Source organism: Halyomorpha halys, unplaced genomic scaffold (genome assembly GCF_000696795.3).
Source record: "Halyomorpha halys isolate HHAL.00 unplaced genomic scaffold, Hhal_1.1 Scaffold1225.1, whole genome shotgun sequence".
Classification (NCBI taxonomy): Eukaryota; Metazoa; Arthropoda; class Insecta; order Hemiptera; family Pentatomidae; genus Halyomorpha; species Halyomorpha halys.
The window spans coordinates 357,157-377,083 of NW_027115738.1; the positions used below are offsets into that span (position 1 = coordinate 357,157).

General features: G+C 31.5%; 1 protein-coding gene across 1 annotated transcript in view; it reads right to left on the bottom strand.

The window, feature by feature from the left end:
* The window catches only part of exp (expansion), a 273,694-nt gene extending 257,390 nt beyond the window's left edge, over window positions 1–16,304 (bottom strand). The window contains exon 1 of the mRNA XM_014433575.3: window positions 16,037–16,304. Coding sequence (XP_014289061.1) covers window positions 16,037–16,095 — 59 coding nt within the window. The 5' untranslated portion in view covers window positions 16,096–16,304. The remainder of the gene's footprint in view (window positions 1–16,036) is intronic.
* Window positions 16,305–19,927: the final 3,623 nt, after the last annotated feature.

The window sequence follows — 19,927 nt, forward strand, 5'->3', positions numbered from 1 at the left end:
TTGTTACAAAGGATGATGCTGCTGATTGGTCATACGTTATCAAGTAAAGAACAATCACTCCACGTTATTTAATAAAAACGAAAACGTTCAAACTTAAACTATTCAATTTTTATTTTCTCGTGGTTTCTTTAGTATTTCTTTTCCCCCTAAAGGTTATTAATTTATTTAAACTTTTTGTTATTTTGACTTACGGAGGATTATCAAAACGTTTCCAATCTACTCTAACCATGATGAGGGGTCATGTTTTTATTCCGTGGCACTACCACGAAATAAAAGACCCACCGAGGCCATTAGGCCGTTTGTGGCCGAGGGAGTCAAGTAACCTTAGCTTTACACGCAGGTTCAAATCCGGTCTGTGGAGTTGTCTTTTATTTCGTGGTGGTCCCAGAAAATGAAAATTGACTCTTCCACTCTAGTTATAATAGGTGGGTTACCTCTAGATAACTCCCAGTATGTCAGAAATGACCAGAAAGTGAGTCATAACAAAAAATAACGTAGGCCTAATCCGGGGCAGCTGAAGTTACAATTTTGCTAACGGTGAGGCCTTAACTCCCTTGGCTATTAATGGCCTGAAAAATTTAATTAACCTTAATTAATTACTTTAAACAAGAGAAACAAGAAACAGAAATCGTAAACTTCTCACCAATGCCATGAAACCTTAAAACGTTTTATTTTTTGATAATTTTGAATATTGCCAAAGTTTCATGGAATGTAAAAGAATGTTATTTAGTAAATAATAACCATTTACGCCTTTTTTTTCTTTAACGGGTAGGCCAATTTGGTGGGTTTTTTGGGGGGGAGGGGTTGTAAATTTTGGTCGCTCAATACTTCTAGTCAAGTCTTCTACTTAAAGCCCTTTTACTTTTCATTTATAACACAAAACTTCGAGGAAAAGCAGAAAAACCAACTTATAAAAAAGAAAATTTTATTTGCGCGTAACTCAAAAGTATAGATTTTATGATAAACTTAAATATGTACATATTAATTTATAAGGTATGAAAATTACTCTTAAAAAACTCACCGATATAGCTGTCGTATGGTATATTTGATATAGTATCAGAAGAGATATAGTATATTGGATCATTATTAGCACAGGTACTTTATAACCATTTCAATACTCTCTTTGTCACCTAGGCCAGAAGAGTATATGTATTCCGAACAAATTTTAGAAGTTTTCACTGGATCTATCCAATGCACAAAAAAAATAATTTTTGGGAATCGATCTGTGTGAAAAACGTGTTTTCCGAAGACTGTGCCGCCATACCGGCTCAAACGAGTTACAAGAACCTAGTTTGCAGAAATGCAGATGTGTATTGGCACTTTTTTTTCCTATGCCACAGGAAGTGGGCTACTACGTCATTTTCCCTCTCGCATCCCAATGCAATTTTACTCTTCCTCTTAGTTGGTCCGCATCCTGCCGAGGATCTTCTAGACCAATGCACGTTAAAAGATGGTCTCCCACCTTGCATAGAGGGCATTTCGGAGAATCTACGATGTCAATTCACATTCTGCTCGAATGGTGTTTTTGGAGCAGATCATGTCCTGAAACTAGGCAAAAACAAGGCACTCTCTCAGCTCTGCTAAGATTGCCGGGGATTCGTTTATCCTTATGCAGTAGGCTCTCCCACTTCTTTCCTTCCGCTTGAACTTTGTGTCTAGCACTTGTCCTGTCCTTAATAAAAGAACTTATCATTGATTTCACTGTTCTGTAGGAAAGTGGTTGAACAGGTTGGTTCTCTGCACAACCGACCTTAGCCAACTTGTCAGCTTGTTCATTACCATTTATACCAACATGGCCTTGTATCCACTGCAGAGCTATAATCCTTCCTCTTTTCTTCATGAAAGGTAATGAAATTCAAACATTAAAAAAAAAAATTAAATAAATCATTTAAAGGAAACCAGTATTAACTAAGAGCTCTACCTCATTTTTTCCATATAAAACAGTTCAAATTTGATTTCTTAAGTTTTTGATTCGAAGACTAAAGCCCAGGCGGCTGCAGGGTATTTTGCTATAAATTCTATATTTATCAGTTGTGTTATTGACTTTACTTATATTTTATTTATTTATTTTATTTTTTTCTCTTCGTCCTTTTTTCAAATCAACTTTTTTTTCACCCATAAGAGAACAAATACTTGTTTTGTTAGGTCAGCGAATGTCGTTAATTTTGTTATTAACTTGACATTTTTCTCTTATTAAGCATAATTATTATTATCAATTTATTTCATCTTAATTTTTTTTTATTTATAACATTGTTTATAGTTAGGGGTGTCTTTTTTATCCCCTTCCCATAATCAATTGTTGAAGAAAAAATATAATTAATATATCAACCATGTAAGACTCATTGGTATTAAATAAATAAAAAAGTTTTTGATTAATTCTATCCTTGTAGGAAGGATAATTAAATTATGAAATAACACAAACTAAAAACATAAATAAATATAAAATAATATAATCTCTATCGGTCAAATATTAATAAACAATATTACATTAAAGAAAGTCGTGTAAGCCAACACTCTAAATATTTGTTTTCGTGCTTTAGGTGATCGATATAGGTATTGACGTGAGCCAAAACAGATATCAAACATATGGGATATCTAATCTTGTATCAAGTAGCTTCGTAATCACAACCTCTTGTATATCTCAAGTTATATCTGTTATAGGATATTGAACGTGCTATACGATTTATAAATTAATACATAATCGGATGCCAAGAAACCACCGGAGGAAGACTATCAGATGAAAGTTGTTAATTAATATTAGGTTGGGGTCGAGGTTGACTGAGTTCACGCCATCTCAGTTGGAGAGAAAGCGATCGGTCTTAGATCGCGAGTGCGTCACCTACGAGTGCGTGGTTAGAAACCTTTGGAGGTTATTAAGCAGGCCTTTGTTGATAATTAATAAGAAGCAATTCATGCAGCAGAACAGAAGCTTAGACTACTTGCAAAAACTTTCAAATCAGGGTAACAGAAATCGTAATCGAGTTCCCATTCTTCATTGAAGTGATAAGTTTTCGATTTTTTTCGGTTAACTACTCATGTTCATGGGTATACTAGAATGAAAAAAAATAGGACGATTTAAACAATAAATATTGAATTTATTTTCTTAGAAAATTCAAAAACTCCTGAACTACGGAAATTATCTCCGTACATTGAAAGAAGTAATAACAATACTGCATACTACGATCGGCAATTCAAGTTTATTAAAATCTAATATAGATATATTCGAACTTACAAAAAGTATGTTAATGTTACAATATATTTATTACGGTTTACAATACTGACTTCTTAATTTAAATAGAATTATTGTTATTGCTAATATATATTTGTAATATTGTACCATATTATTCTCTTAGTGTAATGACCGCAGTTTAGAGATCTGTCACCAAGAATGTTCACATATCAAGTGAATAACTTGCCATGGAGGGATAGAGGCAGCCATATTCGAAACAATAACCCAAAATAAAATTCAATCGAAAGTTTTTTAAAGTATAATTTTACAGTTATATTGTAGTAGAGGGCGTTGTAATTAGGAGTGGACAGCCTCTTTACATAAGGACTGAGTAAGTACAAATTCATCATTATCCAGATTCTCCATCACCCGACTTTAGATTCAAATTAAATTCAATTTGGGACAAAACTATAGAATTTATTCTAAAACGTACGCATCATTTCCACGCATGGCGAAGAAAATGTAGCAAGTTCGTGATGAGAAGGTTTCATTGCCAGTCCAATGATAATAACATTTTTACTAAGAATGTTAGGGAGAAGTTAAGAAAATTTGCTAATTTATTATTATTATTTATTCATTCAAGTATTTATTTTAACTAACTTTTGTTTTGTTTTTTTAAAGTTATATATTAGTTGTTTTTTTTTAATGCATTTATTTATTCAGTAAACTGATCTACTACTGTGACTATTATGTCTTTAGTTTTGATTTTTGTTTGATTAGATATTAAATGATAAATTCGTTGAATTTGTTTAACCAATCGAACGTGGGTTGGGATCGCTAGAGAGGGTCTGAGAGAGTGAATTAGTGAGAATAAATTTCTCAATTAAATGAAATAAAATTGTTAAATGGAATGAAATTGTTAAATAGAAAAAAAAAATTAAAATATTTTTATTTAGTGTGTAGACAGTATTGATTATAAAAGATAAAGGTAGGAGAAAAAAATTTTATTTGTTTCATGTAAATATATGTATTGCATATTATGTCCGATCATGTATTGATTGGTATGCTGTGTATTTTGGCAACTCAATGTATTTGGGCACCATGGCTAAATTAAGCATTTCTTCCTCTTTATGGAGTTGATTACCAATGTCAACATGTGCCTTCTAATTTTCAGAATTTTCAGAAATATTTTTTAAAAAATCACTACATCACATAAATTTCACTCACCACCCTACATACGTCTCATATAACGTTTTGGTTGAAGTTTTTTTTTTTTTTATGTTTTGTAGATTCTCGCAAAAAGAAAAAAAAAAAAAAAAAAAAGACACCAGAGATTAACAAAATTATGAACAATATTTTTTTAAATTTTGCTGTTGCTTTAAAAATGCGTTTTTTATTTTATTAGCCTTTGGCATAAAGTAACAGGTCTGACGTTTTTAAATATTTATTTGTCTTTGGATATAGTCAACTTGACATACTAGTAAACTATTTAAAAAATTAATAAAATAAGTAAACTTAAGTTATCAACATTGAAATAAAAAGAAAGAAAATACAAATATGCTTTAGTAGAGTTATAAAAATAAAACAGTTCGAAAATACATAAATAAAAATATTCTTTTATATTGTATATATTTTTTCTATTTTGTTATAATTTAAAAACATATTATCTTGCTTGAAAAAAAAAAAAGACAATAATAATAATATTTATATAAGAGTGCTATACTATACGTGGGAGCATACAACCTTATTTGTTCATTATGAATGCTCTAAAGTGGAGTATACTATTTAAATAAAAAGGAATATTTCTTAGGGTAGAAACATTATTGGATGTTAATTATTTGCTGGGGTGAGTTCTGTTATATTGGGAGATATAGTGTTGATGATGTACGTAGTATTTGTGAATCGAGTGGCTCGTATATGAAAAAGATCTTCGGGCATTTTTAAATTGCATATAGTGCATTTGTTAAGTGGTTTAGTCATGTATATTTGGTCAATGAATGTGATTTTGGTGATGTATTTACTAAAGAGTCAAAGTTAAACCAGTGTTTTTATAAATTGAAAAGGAGTATATGTTGTTAAATATAGATTAGTTTCGAAATTAACTGTAAATATATTATTGTAGATTGAGTTAAGCTTTGTTTTGAAGTCAAGTGTTGAAGTTCCTTGTATTGTAAATAATGTTTAAATTTTTTAATACAATAAATCCTCCGAGGAGTCTGAAAAGAAGATGACCTCGAGATCTTCTCCTCTAGAAATGTTATTGGAGTTCTATCAATGGGTAGATTCTGCACATGTTTGTATCATGTCACTATGTATCCTACAGCAAATTTACTTGTTGTATATATGTTATACAGTTGCAAATAACAATAAATAAATTATTAAATAAAAAAAAATACAACAAGCATTACAAATTTGCACAATCTAGGGCCAAGTTCAGATTTTATTTGATGTTCACCTATTACTGACAGCTATTTATCCAACTGGGTTATTCAATCATGTTTTAATTTATGCTGTACATTGTTATGGAGTCCTTTCATTTTTATAAAACATATTTTAGGTAATCGATTATTGTCAGGTCTATCTTTCTCAAGCTTTATGAAGCGAACAGTCGACTGAACATTACTATAATCTCCTAATAGCAATTATATATATAAATGATAGACCGTATTTTTTAAAGTAAATTATGTTCATTTTATTCCGCTCCCCTGACTATCTCCTTTATACTTTTCGGAATGTTTATTCTCATTAATTGAGAACAAGCATTCCTAAATACCTGATGACGTATGTAACAATAAAAGATCATAAAAGATATTGAGGCATGAGCAACTGGGAGGACTTATGAAGGAGACGAAGAGGGCTTTGCCCCCGGAGACTTCCCGTCAGAGAGATCCGTGCCGAGCATCCCAACTCGCCACCGCCCGCACTTCCTTAGTAATGATGTGATATGGTGAGGCCGTTGGAGAGTTCTTGAGGGGTAGATGTATAGCAGGACCGAGGACCGAGCCATAGAACAATGACTTTCTATACAGGTGATAAATCCTTGAAAAGTAAAAAGGAGAAAAAGGGAACTCACAGAAGACGAAGGAACAACACTAGCGGTTTAATGTTCTCTGCAAAAAAGAAGATAAGAGGGAGATATACTTGGGGAATGCGAAGGTCGTTGGTCTGTTTTTAGAGTGGCATCGACTGATCGCATATGCAAAGGCAGCGGCTCCGCGTAGGATGTCCATTGCGATTCTTTTTATTTTGTTTTAGTCCCTCAGATGGAAAATCCCTTCCACCGTTGGAATGTTGGAAAGCTGCCAGTGCTTAGAGGATGTCCAATTTATACATAGTTATATTCTTGTTTTGATATTTAAATTCTAACCAAAGATCAATGTGTTGGATCATGTCATGAACAACCTTTGTCCAGCACAGCAGGTATTGACATTATATCTATCACAGGTATACTTAGTGACGTCACTGGGAGAGAGTAGGGTGTTGCACTCCCTCCCTAATAATTGAAAAACACAAAAAGTTGGGAAATTTGAGGGTTGAAAACCTACTTCCAACATTTTTGGAAATGTTTAAAAAAAAAAAAAAAGCAATAAATGGTACAATAAAGTATTAAAAACATTGGTAATAGAATCGCTTCTTCTAAGATTAAACACACATTTTTCTCTAAAGTGTGAGTACTCAAATGTTTCGAATCGTAAAAAAAATTAAAAAAAAAAAAAACCTTCATTTAAATTAAGCCCAATTACATATAATACAGCCATGGTTGTAAAAAAAATGTTAAAAATTAAATTGTTAAGTTTATGATAATATAAGTTTCAAAGTTAAATAAAACAAAGGATCACTTATAACTTGATCAGATATTATTATTATTATTATTTTTACATCAATGAATATCAAAATTTGTCACTAAATCGTATAAGGTCAATAGATATTATTATCTTAACGTAAAAAGTCGTATTGTGCTCTTGAACTGTAATGATCTGCAATAAGGAAACTTTTTCAAATATATTTCACTCGACGAGTTACTAAAATTTTAATCCAAATACCTTTGAAGTTAAAAAATAGGGGTTAAAAAAATTACATTTGTCTAGTGTCAACATTCTCAACAGGTAAATTAAAAGTTGAACCCATAACAGTTGGGAAAATAAAAATGTTTTATACTTGATCCACAAAAGAAGTTTTAATTCCTGATTTTATGTCCTAGGAAGTTGTTTGTTCTTTTTATATGAAGAAGACGAAGTAAAAATAGCCTCCATTTAGAATATTATCATTTTTCTGTATTTCCTTCTACGACGTTTCGAGATGTTTCCCCAGCTTGTAATACTATTGTTCTTTATTGTTAAATATATTCACTTCTTTTACAAAATTTCGAAAAAGAAATGGATACATTTAACAATAGGGAATATTAGTATATTTTCACCTCAATATCTGAATATAAAAAGAATTTCTATGGAAATTTCGTAATAATTCAGGTAAAAATGTTTTCAAAAATAGTTTTTTGATTACAAATACAATCTCATTTAACTATGATTATGTTTAGGGTTCTATCCCCCATTGAAATCCCAAGCGGGTAACCTACAACTGATTTATGAAAGATATATTTAACCTATAAATTATGAAAAAAATACTTCATATCTATAAAGTTGACAAGTATAGAAATTTTAAGATATATGGGAAATCCGGTAAAAATTGTTTGGAAATAAAAAATAAATTTTTTTTGTAGGTATACAGGGTGTCCCGTAAATGAGTGGTCATGGAGTAGATACTTTAAAAGTAACAAAAAAGTTTAAATGATCCAGAGTCCGATAGTCTAAATATTTGCACAAGATTTGAAGAATAAAATCATTCTCAAGCATAATTATATCATAGAGGTATAAGGAGAGCGGGAGATGTTCACAGAAGAGGTGAGAGGGAGTAGAAAGGAGAGTGGAAGGCGTTTGCAGCAGTTGATGTAATTAACCTGGGCCGTCCGTAGCTCAGGTGGTTGAGGCGCAGGTCTCAGTAACTCGAGAACTGCGAGCAGCTCCGTTTTGAATCCAGCCTGGAGGGTGGAATTTTTTCATTTTATGGAAACCTTGATCCCTCACCATGGTTAGAATAGGTTGCTCACCTCTAGATAACCCCCTCCTCCGTATGTCGGAAATGAACAGAAAGGGAGGGATTCATAAAAAAAAAAAAGTTGCTGTAATGAACTAAGAAAAACAGTACTTTTAGTAAAAATAGAAGTTAATAATAAAACTTTTAAACGCTATGATGATTTATTTATTTGAAATATGAGAAGCTATTCATTTTAAATAGTTATTGTTTGAAAATGCAAATGAAACAGAATTTTAATAGTGTTAACCTCCACTTCGTTTGATGATATCTTTATATACATCGCTTTATTTCAGATTTTCTAAATTAATGTGATATCTGTATATCCTTTTCATACTACTTATATCTGTGTATACAGAAATTTACATAGTTAAAGAATACAAATATAAATAATGTTGAACTAATAAATAACAAAAAGGCTGTGCCGCATTCCTGGCTGCTGGAATCCAGTCTTGGAGGAAAAAAAAAATAAACCGGTTAAATATTTCTCAAGGGCACGGGAGGCTGTAGATCAGTACTGCCACTTGAGAATGACATTCAAATGCTTCTGAAGTTTCTTGTGAGTGCATTAATCTTTAAAGTCACTCTGTCATTATATTTGTCAGGCGGGGGACAGGTTTCGATGTTATGATGATCAAAATACTATCCGAAATCTTTGGACAATCGGGTTTAGAGGAAAGGATGCGTTGATATTAAGTATATATGTGGCAGTTATAGAAAAGTCGAAATACAGTATACATATGACAGTTCGATAAAGTTCCAGCTTCATACCTTCCTCAAAAGAACACCGAAACATCTCAAGACTAAAGGTGCAAGACAGTTTGCATCAGTACAGACTATTGTTAGCAGTCAGCCTGGATCTTGTAATCTGGAAGGCTATCCAAAATTCAAGCCGAGCAACCTCGGAACAGTGAAGATGAAAATGGCTGTTGTAGCTCTGGTGTTCACTAACCAACACTAATGTTCCTTATTACGTGACCAATCAAATTATCCACAAGCGCCATAATTACTCTTATGTTATCCGCTTGGGACCTGTTCGATCTTAGAAGTGCTCCTTTGCAGTAAATATCAGTTCCTTTTAACGAGAAAAAATTAATTCAAAGAAATAATATCGTCTGTTAACGCAAACTGCAAAAGGAAATGGAGAATCTGCTCCAAAATACATACCAACTTTTCATGGGAATAATTTTTAAAATTTTTATAGATAACAAATAATCCATGAGGATTTTATTAGTTTCTAATACAGAATGAAAATAAGATTTGAATGTCATAATAAATTGAGAGAACATATATATTAAATACAGATCTATATCCTTGATCTCCTCACTCAACGATCATCCATCCATTCATTAAACACCAAATCGATTTATATATGCCTTCCTATAGAAACGCCTTCTTTAGCAAATCCTTCGTCATTCGTACAAACACCTTCTGAAGTTCTCTTCCTACCCCCATTCGTCAATCCTCATCCATTCTTTCCTTTAAACAACACCTATTTCTTCATATACTACATAACCAAATCTCAGCATCAGTATGAGCTATGTGTACAACCATTATTAATTGCTATTATAAATTATAATTTAACCTAAGGGTTTTTATGTTATTTCAACATGTAAAAACTTTTAAATATCTGCCAGATACTTAATTTGATAATTTGATAGCAACGTATTTATTCTTAGAGGACATCTGACCCAGAATAAAATTATTTTTTTCATTTTATATAGATATTAGTAGACTAACATTCGTGCAAGGAGGTGATTTTTAGTCAGAACCACACTCTTTTGCCAGATTTTTCCTCAATTAAGCGTACCCAATTTATGTGTGGCTGGGTGGAATCCCGAACCCACAGGATTGACTCATGGCTACAATAACAGAATAAATAATTATCTGTCACAGTCTTGTAGGCAGTGGCACAGTGCCTAACTGAGTATTACAATTTTCCTTTCTTATTCATACATAAATAAACTTTAAATACATATATAAAATCATTTATTATATCCCCTTAAGCGTGCCAGTTTACTTGAAGAATCTTGCAGGAATATTATAATTTCTTCATTGTAACATTTAGCACTGTTTTGAAACATTTGAAAAAAGATAAAATAATTCTATTTTTTTCACTTAAAAATTTTAATCCCAATTATTTTTTTTTTTTCAAATATTTCAAAACAGTGCTAAATGGTACAATGATGTAATGAAAACATCTAGAAGAGAATCACTTTTGCTAAGATTAAAACACACCATTTTCTGTAAAGTATGAGTACTCAAATTATTTAAATCCAAAAAAATTAATAAACCCTTCATTTAAATTCAGCACAACTACAGAAATACTGCCATGATGGTAAAAAAAAAAAAAATGTTTAAAATTAAATTTTTAGCTACAGGATAATAAAAGTATGCTACTTAAATAAAACAAAGGATAACTTATAACGTGATCAGATATTTTTTTTTACATCAATGACCGTTAAGATAGATCACCAATAGACTTTATCATGTTAACGTAAAAAGTCGAATTGCTCTCTGAAACTATAATGATCTACATTCAAGAAAATGTTTTTATAAGCTTCAGAAGATTTAAAGATTAAAATAAATATTCATAAGATTTAAACAAAACAATATATCACCACATCTCTTAGTTTCTGTTGATTTTTTCCAGCTTTTACAGAAGAGATAATACTTCTGTCATGTTATTCGTAGATGTGTTCGTTTTATGTATACAATAATTCTATATATCTGAACACTACCTTGCAATGTGCGCTAATGCCATTCACAAAAATAAACCAGTCTTCAATAAGCAGTGTCTAATGCTGAGGTATTCGCCGTCCAAATCTGTCCAACAGTGTTTACAAGGTGACTGTGACTCAGCTGTCAGACGGTTTCTCTTCACTCTCTATCATGATCATGAAACATTCGAAGACTAAAAGTTGAGCTTAGTCCTCCGGGTGGATCCCCATGGCTCATTATCCGCTGGGAGTATTATCGTAACAGTCGAACTACCGCCATAACTACTATACAGATCTCTATGAGAGCCTCCATTTAATAACACAATTATTAAGAACTGATATCAATACTTTTTTCTTATAACTAAAGATATAAAATTTTCTGAACAAGTAAACCAATTTTCAAAAACCTTACAAGCAATGAACTATGGAGAATTCCTTGGCATTCCATGTGCTTACCACTACTGAGGAATGTAGAAAACAGAGAATGTTTACAAACAAGTACCCAGTGGATATTTCTATATATTGAGCCACAAGAAATCCATTAGATCCAGGAAAGGAATTCCTTATGACCAGGAGTACCTTAGGACTTGGTTAGAGAACCGGGTGGTAATTAACTAATTTACATTAAACAATTCTCACTAAAGTAGTCTTTACCACTTTCGCTTTAATTGAATTAGATACTATGGAGAGTTATCTCAACAAGAGCATCTAAGGAAACAGAATACCACAAGAGATATCCGAACAAGATGTTAATACAAACGGATCAAACAAAATTTTACATAACATTATATCCAGAAAAATATGGTTGCTGTATAAAGCTAAAATGGAGTATTTCCTGTCCTCTTTGCAATAACGAAGATACATAACTTAATATGAGATGTAAATAATTAAAAATTTGACGTCAATTAAAATTAGCAGCTTTCTTAAACGTACAACCATAATTCAAAAACAATTTTCACTTTGGTATTGGCCCAAAGATCTGTTGGTTCCTTTGGTTGGCCTGTTCCTTATATGTTAGAGAGATATTTTGTTATCAGATATAAATATCAACAGCATTTTAGGCAGTGAAGGTGAATTATAATTATAATAACTCTAAATCGGTGTAAATATGAAAATTTCAATTTAAGTTTTTAGACAAAAGCAACAACATCTAAGCTCCGAATCTCAGGTCCTATGAAAAATTAAAAAAACAAAAACATGTTTTCTAAATCTGGTATTAATAAATTGTTTGTTTTTTAAAATAAAAGTTATAGGCTTTTGAGAACAGTGTTTGTTTATTATAATGTAAACGTTTGACCATTAACAAGCAATGATTAAATTAAAACCTTTGCCGCTACAACCGATGAAGGGTCATAGGTTCAGTACTTTGTAAGGAAGTACTGTTACTCGACCAACGTTTTTGCAAGGAGGTGCTTTGGTCAGAACCACGCTCGACCGTTAGATTTATACCCAATTTGTGAGGCTAGGAGGGCTCCAGACCCCAAAGGGTTGACTCACGGTTACAGAGGTACAGAAAGAATTTTCTGCCCAGCCGGATTTGAACCTAGGTTATTGGATTATGTATGACAGTGATACTACTGAAAAAAGCTAGACACCTCTACAAAAGGACTTTGGTTTGGTACAAAAGGATTGGTTATTGTTAACCTAAGTCACAGATATGCAATGAGAAACAAAGCAGTTTTTATTTTTACATATGAAATATTAAAGCTACAAGATTAATCTAGATAGACATAAAAACTAATACATAAAATAAAAACTACAATCAATTTATAGGTGATAATTTTTGTACCTATAATCTTCTTACATACAGTTATTTGTTTTAAAAAATACTTTTATTAGCAACACTTTATTTTTTTTTTAAATTTGTATGAGTTCTGTAATGAACATCAGTTGTTCAAGCCTAGATAGAAGTTATTTCATTTATGGTTACCTATCCAGTTGATTTTAATTTTAAGTTAATTTTGTTTTGTTTAATAATAAATAAATATCTTATGAAAGGAATATGGTCCGGGTGCGGTCAAGAAAAACTCAAATAGTAGAAATATACTAATTTAAGGAGCCAAACACACTCCTCCACATTACACTTTTCTGTAATCCCGCTCATTTGGTATATTTTGTTTCTTAATTACTTACACACATTGTATCCCATTATTTTATAATTTACTTTTCCTTTGTTTCTCTATCTGTTTTAATGTATATATTTAATGTATATTTCCATTTATTGTTCACCGAATTTAAATACTGTTCTATCATGTTTACTTTACAAATTATTTTCGTTGTTGTGGCACTACTGCTGTCCCCACTCCTCCCATCACCAACGGTCATTTTAGTTTTGACTGCCGTCAAAATAGGTAGGCATTCTGTTTCATCATTTGATTTGTATTCTTTTTTCTTTTACATCTCTTTATTTGTATGTTCTTTAATATTTCTTTTGTTATCTATTTGTTACTATTACCCTTTACATTTACTATCTACTAGCTTTAATTTTTCTTATTATATCTTACTTTTTTACATTTTATACCCCTGTTATTTTACACTTAGGTTTTTGTTTTCCTTTTGTAACTATGTGTTTGTATCTTTTTTAGCCCTGAAGAAGCCCTGCAACGTGGGGCGAAACGTTGGCTCCTTAAATTAGTATATTTCTACTATTTGAGTTTTTCTTGACCGCACCCGGACCATATTCCTTTCATCTTCACACACGGTCAATCAATAATCTTCCAATAAATATCTTATGTTTAAACGGACCTCCATTGAGTGCCAATACTAACTCCAGTATAAGAACTAGCATTGCACAGTCCTGGAGGACATTTGGATACTGAGACACAGTCGACGTGTAAACAGCGTAGATTGGACCTGATACGATTTGGACAAACACAAGAAGAATACTTCTTCATTAGATACTGTTTATTGATGACAAGTTTATTTTTTTTAATTTCATATCCATTAGTACACGTAGCAAGGTAGTGTTCAGTACGTGCTGAGTTATATAGAATATTTATACTCATAAAATGAACATATCTACGAAGCATATATCAGAAGTATTATCCCTTTTGTTAGAACATCATTCATATGTTATATGTGCCAGAGGTCTATGGTTTAGAACGCAGTTTGTAAGAACTGGAACAAACTCATAGAAACTATGAAATTTGGGGATATAATATTTTTTGTTTAAATCTTATGAATTTGTCTTTTAATCCAATCTTTGTTTTTAATCCATATATCTTCTGAAACTTTAAAAACATTATCCTCATTTTAGATGTACCTTACATTTTTTTTTAAGATTCAAGAAAAGTTTGGATTCTCACACTTTAGACAAAAAAATTATTTCTAATCTTAAAAAGTGCGATTTTATTACTTACTACATTAAGAAAAATTTTATCCCCAATTATTTTCTTTTGCAAACGTTTAAAAGCAGTTCTAAATAATACAATAAAGAAATCATAATTTTCATGTTAAACTTCAAGTACAGTAATATGTAGTAGCAAGCTTAAGAGGGTATAATAATTAAAGTTTTAAGTTTAACTGTCCAATTTTTTTTTAAACTAAAAATCTTTTTTTAACAGAATAGATTAAAATATTTAGATGTATATATGTAGAAGGTATCAACCTGATAAACTTATACATGTATAAGTTATCAACAAGGTAAAATAGCTTAAAATACATAAATGTTGGTATATATAAGGTATTAACCTGATTTATAAGATATCAACCTAGTAATTTATATTAAACTATTTAGATGAAGATCTGTATAAGGTGTCGACATAGTAAACCTTAAGGAGGTATAGTAATTAAAGTTTTAAGGTTTATTATTTAAGATCAACTATTTAGATGTAGATTTGTATAAGGTATAAACCTCGTACAGCATATTAAAGTATATACACGTAGGTAGATATCAGTAAGTAGTTAGGTATGAACCTGGTAAAATATATTAAAATATACAAATGTAGATCTACAAGGTATCGACCTTGTAAACTATACAGATATACTAAACGATTTCAAGGTAGACGTAAGTAAGTTTAAGATATCGACCCCGTAAGAGATATATTTTCTTGACTTCTTACTTACCAATTTTCAATTTATTACTTTTTAATAAATTAACTGACTCCATTACAATAAAATAAAAATACGAAACGATTTCATAGATAAATGTTTAAATTAAATTTTCAATATGAGTTTCCGTTTTGATCATTTATATCGTACATTTTTATTCTACCATTCGTATCATTCTTTAATAAAAATAACAGTAAGATAATAACTTTATATATAGATGTGCATGTAATATGTAATAGGAGCTATACATTCATGTATATACAGGTGTGCATGTAATGTGTAGTAAAGATGAGGAAAGTGAAGATGTGGCTACAATTAGGGTCAGTGGAGGCTAACGGTGAAAGTGGAAGTGCCAATGGATCGAGCCAAGCTGTAGTCCGCTTCCTCTATAGGTTCCTTATCGATACTATTATCGATTATACATTAAATATTAATCGACATTATATATTTAATAAAAAACATATATTAAATTTTCATCCTTCTTTGTAAAAAGTTCGTAATTAATACGCAATAATATTCAAATCATATATAATACTATATTTGGACTCTTCAGAGATGTCCTATATCCCACTATTTAGAATCCCCGTACGATCAAATACAATATATATATTGAACAATATTTTGTTTTTATTGTGAGATTTTGACAAGGAAGAAAAAAAGTTAATATAGTATAAGATGTAGAATTGATTTAAAACATATCGTTAATATATCAGTGACAACACTGAGCAATACCCAGACCAGTAGATAATAATCGCTGCGAAGATCATATTAACAACCGATCAACAGTTCTAGGTCCGGATGAATTTACCAAACACTGGATAAAGTTAAATTAAAGATCCAGAACGGTTTGTTAACAAGTTTGTTTATTGATCATAGCCCGTTCCTAATAAACGATCCTCCGCCAATGTGAGCTCCAGGAGTTCAGCATGGAAAAAAAATTAACTTAAAATACTGCTTAATGGATGTCTTGCTAGCATAAAGGATCATACAAAGAGATGAACCTTACCTTCTGTCCCGGCTCCTCTTGGTCGTCCCTCCCTTGAGGGTCCTGTACAACGACATCATCTTGAGGCGGCCGAAGGAGCAATGAGGGGTTCACTGACGGTAGAAGAGGATAGATACGTAGAGTACGTACGAACACTGAGATAGAGAGACAGAGAGCACTCCCGAAGGACTAACACAAGAAGAAGAAGGGACAGTAAGCTGTGGTCCGACACTCCATAGGGACAAGGCAGAGAGCGATAACTTTGTTGAGAGATGTGCCTCCAGGAAGGTCCAATGTAGCACTGAGGTGCCGGCTCACCCCTCCAGTCCCCTCCAGCGGTCTACTCCAGCGATCTATTGTAATATCTTTTAGCATCCGACTTTACTATTTAACTATAAATACATAGTTAATTATAACTATAGATAGTTAACTACAAATTGCCTTCGATGTAATTAAACTTATTCAATGTATTGAGAAAAAATTAAATGAATTTAACCATCTGAAGTTATTCCATAATTCTTACTTAATTATTTCAATTAAATTTATTATTATAACTAATATTTATTTGAATATTTACTATATATTATAAGAGTAATAAGCAATTTTCCAACTAGTCTTAGTATGCTGTGTGTTGCAACCCCATGCAGTCGGGCGGCACTGCTTTTTGAATTAAGTATTTTTAGGTATGATTGTGTTCCTGGCAATTTATTTTGTTTTGTTTTTTTAACTGATTTACTTATATATTGTCTTAACACTTAATTATTTTTCTACCTTAAATTTCATTACATTTTGTATTCATCTTTTTATTTTATTATTATTATTTATTTTATTTTATTACTCAACTTATTTATTTTATTAACTTTTTTATGTTTTTTCTATGTCTGATACTAACAACAATAATGCTCTAATGCTCATTGGCCTTGAGTAGCAGATTATACCTAATATATAAAAACCAATAATATTTAATTTTTTGTACTTTATGCACTGCCATACCGTTCTTCCGATTTGGACGGATTTATTTTCTAAATGTTGAGGATTTTCTCGGGAAGATTGTGGTATTATACTCACCTCATTTCTTCGGTGAAAAAAATTTACTAACGAAATTAAGTATTTCTGGCGCGTAGCTCAAAGTACCTTTTTTTCAGTTATATAAGTCAATCGATTTGTCTTTATCTCAATAAGAAGAAAAAATACTATTGATTCTATTTAATGATTTTTTATTCTCTAAAAATAAAAAAAAATTAATGAGGATTTACAGTAACGTAGGTCAACAAAATGTTTTTAGGAAAAAGGTCATAGTAAGTTTTAGCGTCGCCTGAAAGCTTCAAATAGCATTTTCCAAAATTCATCTTCATCTTGGATAATATGGAGGATTTTTCTCATTTTTTTTTACTCTGGTCACCATTGTTCATATAATCGTTCATAATTCCTCCGTATTATATCCAATACCTGCGTTAATATAGCCGTTGTAAAGCTTAATGTCGAACGCTGAACCAATCTCTATTTTACAAATTACACAACTGTTCATTTAATTTTACTAATCTTTGCTCAAATCGTATAAATATAAATTACAAGTATTCTGTAGTTCATATTGTATTATCTTTTTAATATAGTGTAATAAACATAAGTATGTTTTCTTTTCTATTCTAACTATCCAGACTTTAAGTTTTCAACTCGCCAACTAGTTAGAAGTTTTTCTAATTGTGCAGTTTTTAATTAGCTGAGAGAGTAAAATATTACACGATGCTAAACACTTTTTTTATATATATATTTTTTCCGATCCCTCTAAAACAGAAATAAAAAGTGAATTAATAAGTGCATTACTGTGAAAAAGAAATTAATTCGTGTTGGGTTTTACCTTTTACTACCTTTGGTATTTTAAGGTTATCTGTTATGTTTAATGTTATATATGAGCTATCCATTCTAGAAAGGAGCTATTTTAAGTCCGGAGGTGAGGGGCCTCCTCGTGTTGTATCGCATATAAGATAAAAATAAAAAACATTAATTAATAAGGACGATATATAACGGTGAAATAATAAGAAAAACAGTCAGAAGTCGAAAAGAAGTGTGGAGGAGGGGGAGAGGGTGCATCAGAAGATGGAGCTATGAGGTGATGTTAATAGGGTTTTTGGAACCTTTCCTGCCCTGCCACCTTGCAGGAAGGGGGGATGGAGTGATAGACTGGAATTTTATATAAAATAGAAAGTGTCTTAATTACATAGTTTATAGTATGTTTTTAATCGTATTTTACTGGACAGCTATTATACCTTATAATTTTCAGTAACACTTTGTATTTCTTATTCTTTCCTTCTAATTGAACAAAAGAAATAAATGTGATAATAACTACTTGGAATACTCTCGGTAAATTAAAATACTCTTTGAAGATATCTGTTCTGGCTGTTTCCCACCTACAAGTAATTACAACGTGCCAACAAAGTGACGAGTTACATGGTACTCGGGCACTGCTAGATAAGAGACAATGGATGCTCTCAGCAGGAAAACCTTTAAGAATAAGCTGTCATCTTGTTATAGCTGTTTACGGCTCCTATTTTTTATTTTATTTATCATTTTTTTTTTTTTATGTTTTTTTATCATTTGATTGATTTTTTTTTAACGAACTGGAAAGCAGTGGACCAAGACAAGCAGGCGTGGAAAAGACTGATCCGGGCGGCCTAAGATCTATGAGGTCTGTAGAGCCAACCGAAATAAAAAAACGCCGTAATTATAATTTATTAAACGATAAAAACATAAGTACATGAATCATTATGTTTTATAAATAGATATATAGGTTATACTTTGATTCACGGAAGGTGGTGTATACAAGGTTATAACTATAAGTGTCAAAGACATTTATTTAAAAAAATAAGTAAAATTTTTTAAGTAAGAAAAATCTAAAAAAGTTTATATACTTCATTATTCATTGAAGGGAAACCCATATCCTTATACAATATGAGTTAATGAGAAGAAATCTTATTCCAAGTAAAACAGCGATAACGTCAGTATAATTAAGAGAAGTGTGATTATCAAGTCAATTCTGGATAATGGTAAAATCTATTTGTTCTATATGGGGCTCAAACCTGGGTGCTAACAAAAAAACTTGGTCTGAGGCTGAATACCATGAAAATGCAGCTTCTAAGGAGTTAAATGTTTATTAAGAAACTAGAACGAATAAAAAATGAAGATATTCTTCAAAAAATAAAAATTAAAAGTCTAAGGGCTGAGGCCCACCAATTGAAATGGAGTTGGGCTGGGCACTTGGCCAGAATGGAAGATGGACGGAGACTTGCACGGAGTGGACCCCGAGAGAGGACAACAGGAAAAAGGGGCGACCACATCGCAGGTGGAGGGATGAAGTAACACAGTGTTCAGGCGAAAACTCCTGGCTGGTTGCGAGGGAGAAATCCAGGTGGAATAAAGTTATAAAGAATATTTAGTTTTGTTTTTTCCCTTTCGGTGTATAGTTATGAGGATTCTGTTTTGTTATCTATGTTTTTCTTTCTTCTACCCTGCTATAGCCAATTACTATAAATTCCTCCTCTCCCTACGGGAGCTACTTTTGTCAATACTCATGCCAATAAAGCTATTATTATTACTATGATCAATTTATTTAGGTTAAACTGATTATTATTAATATTATTATTATTAAACCATTGATTATAATAACTGAATTGTGTCCAATGGCATTCAGTTCTGCCGGACCTTGGAATCCTGAATACCTACATCCTGACTTCACAACAATGAAAACAAATAGGAAATACTTCAGAAGTAATGCAAGTAACAGAACTTGTTCGTCACCTAGTATGTTCATTTTTTTTTTAGACAGCTTTTGCATAATGTATGGTATGTATAACTATGCATATATTGGATGTTAAGTGAGGGCCCTCCACGTCCTCGCAGGGTTCACTGTTCTCT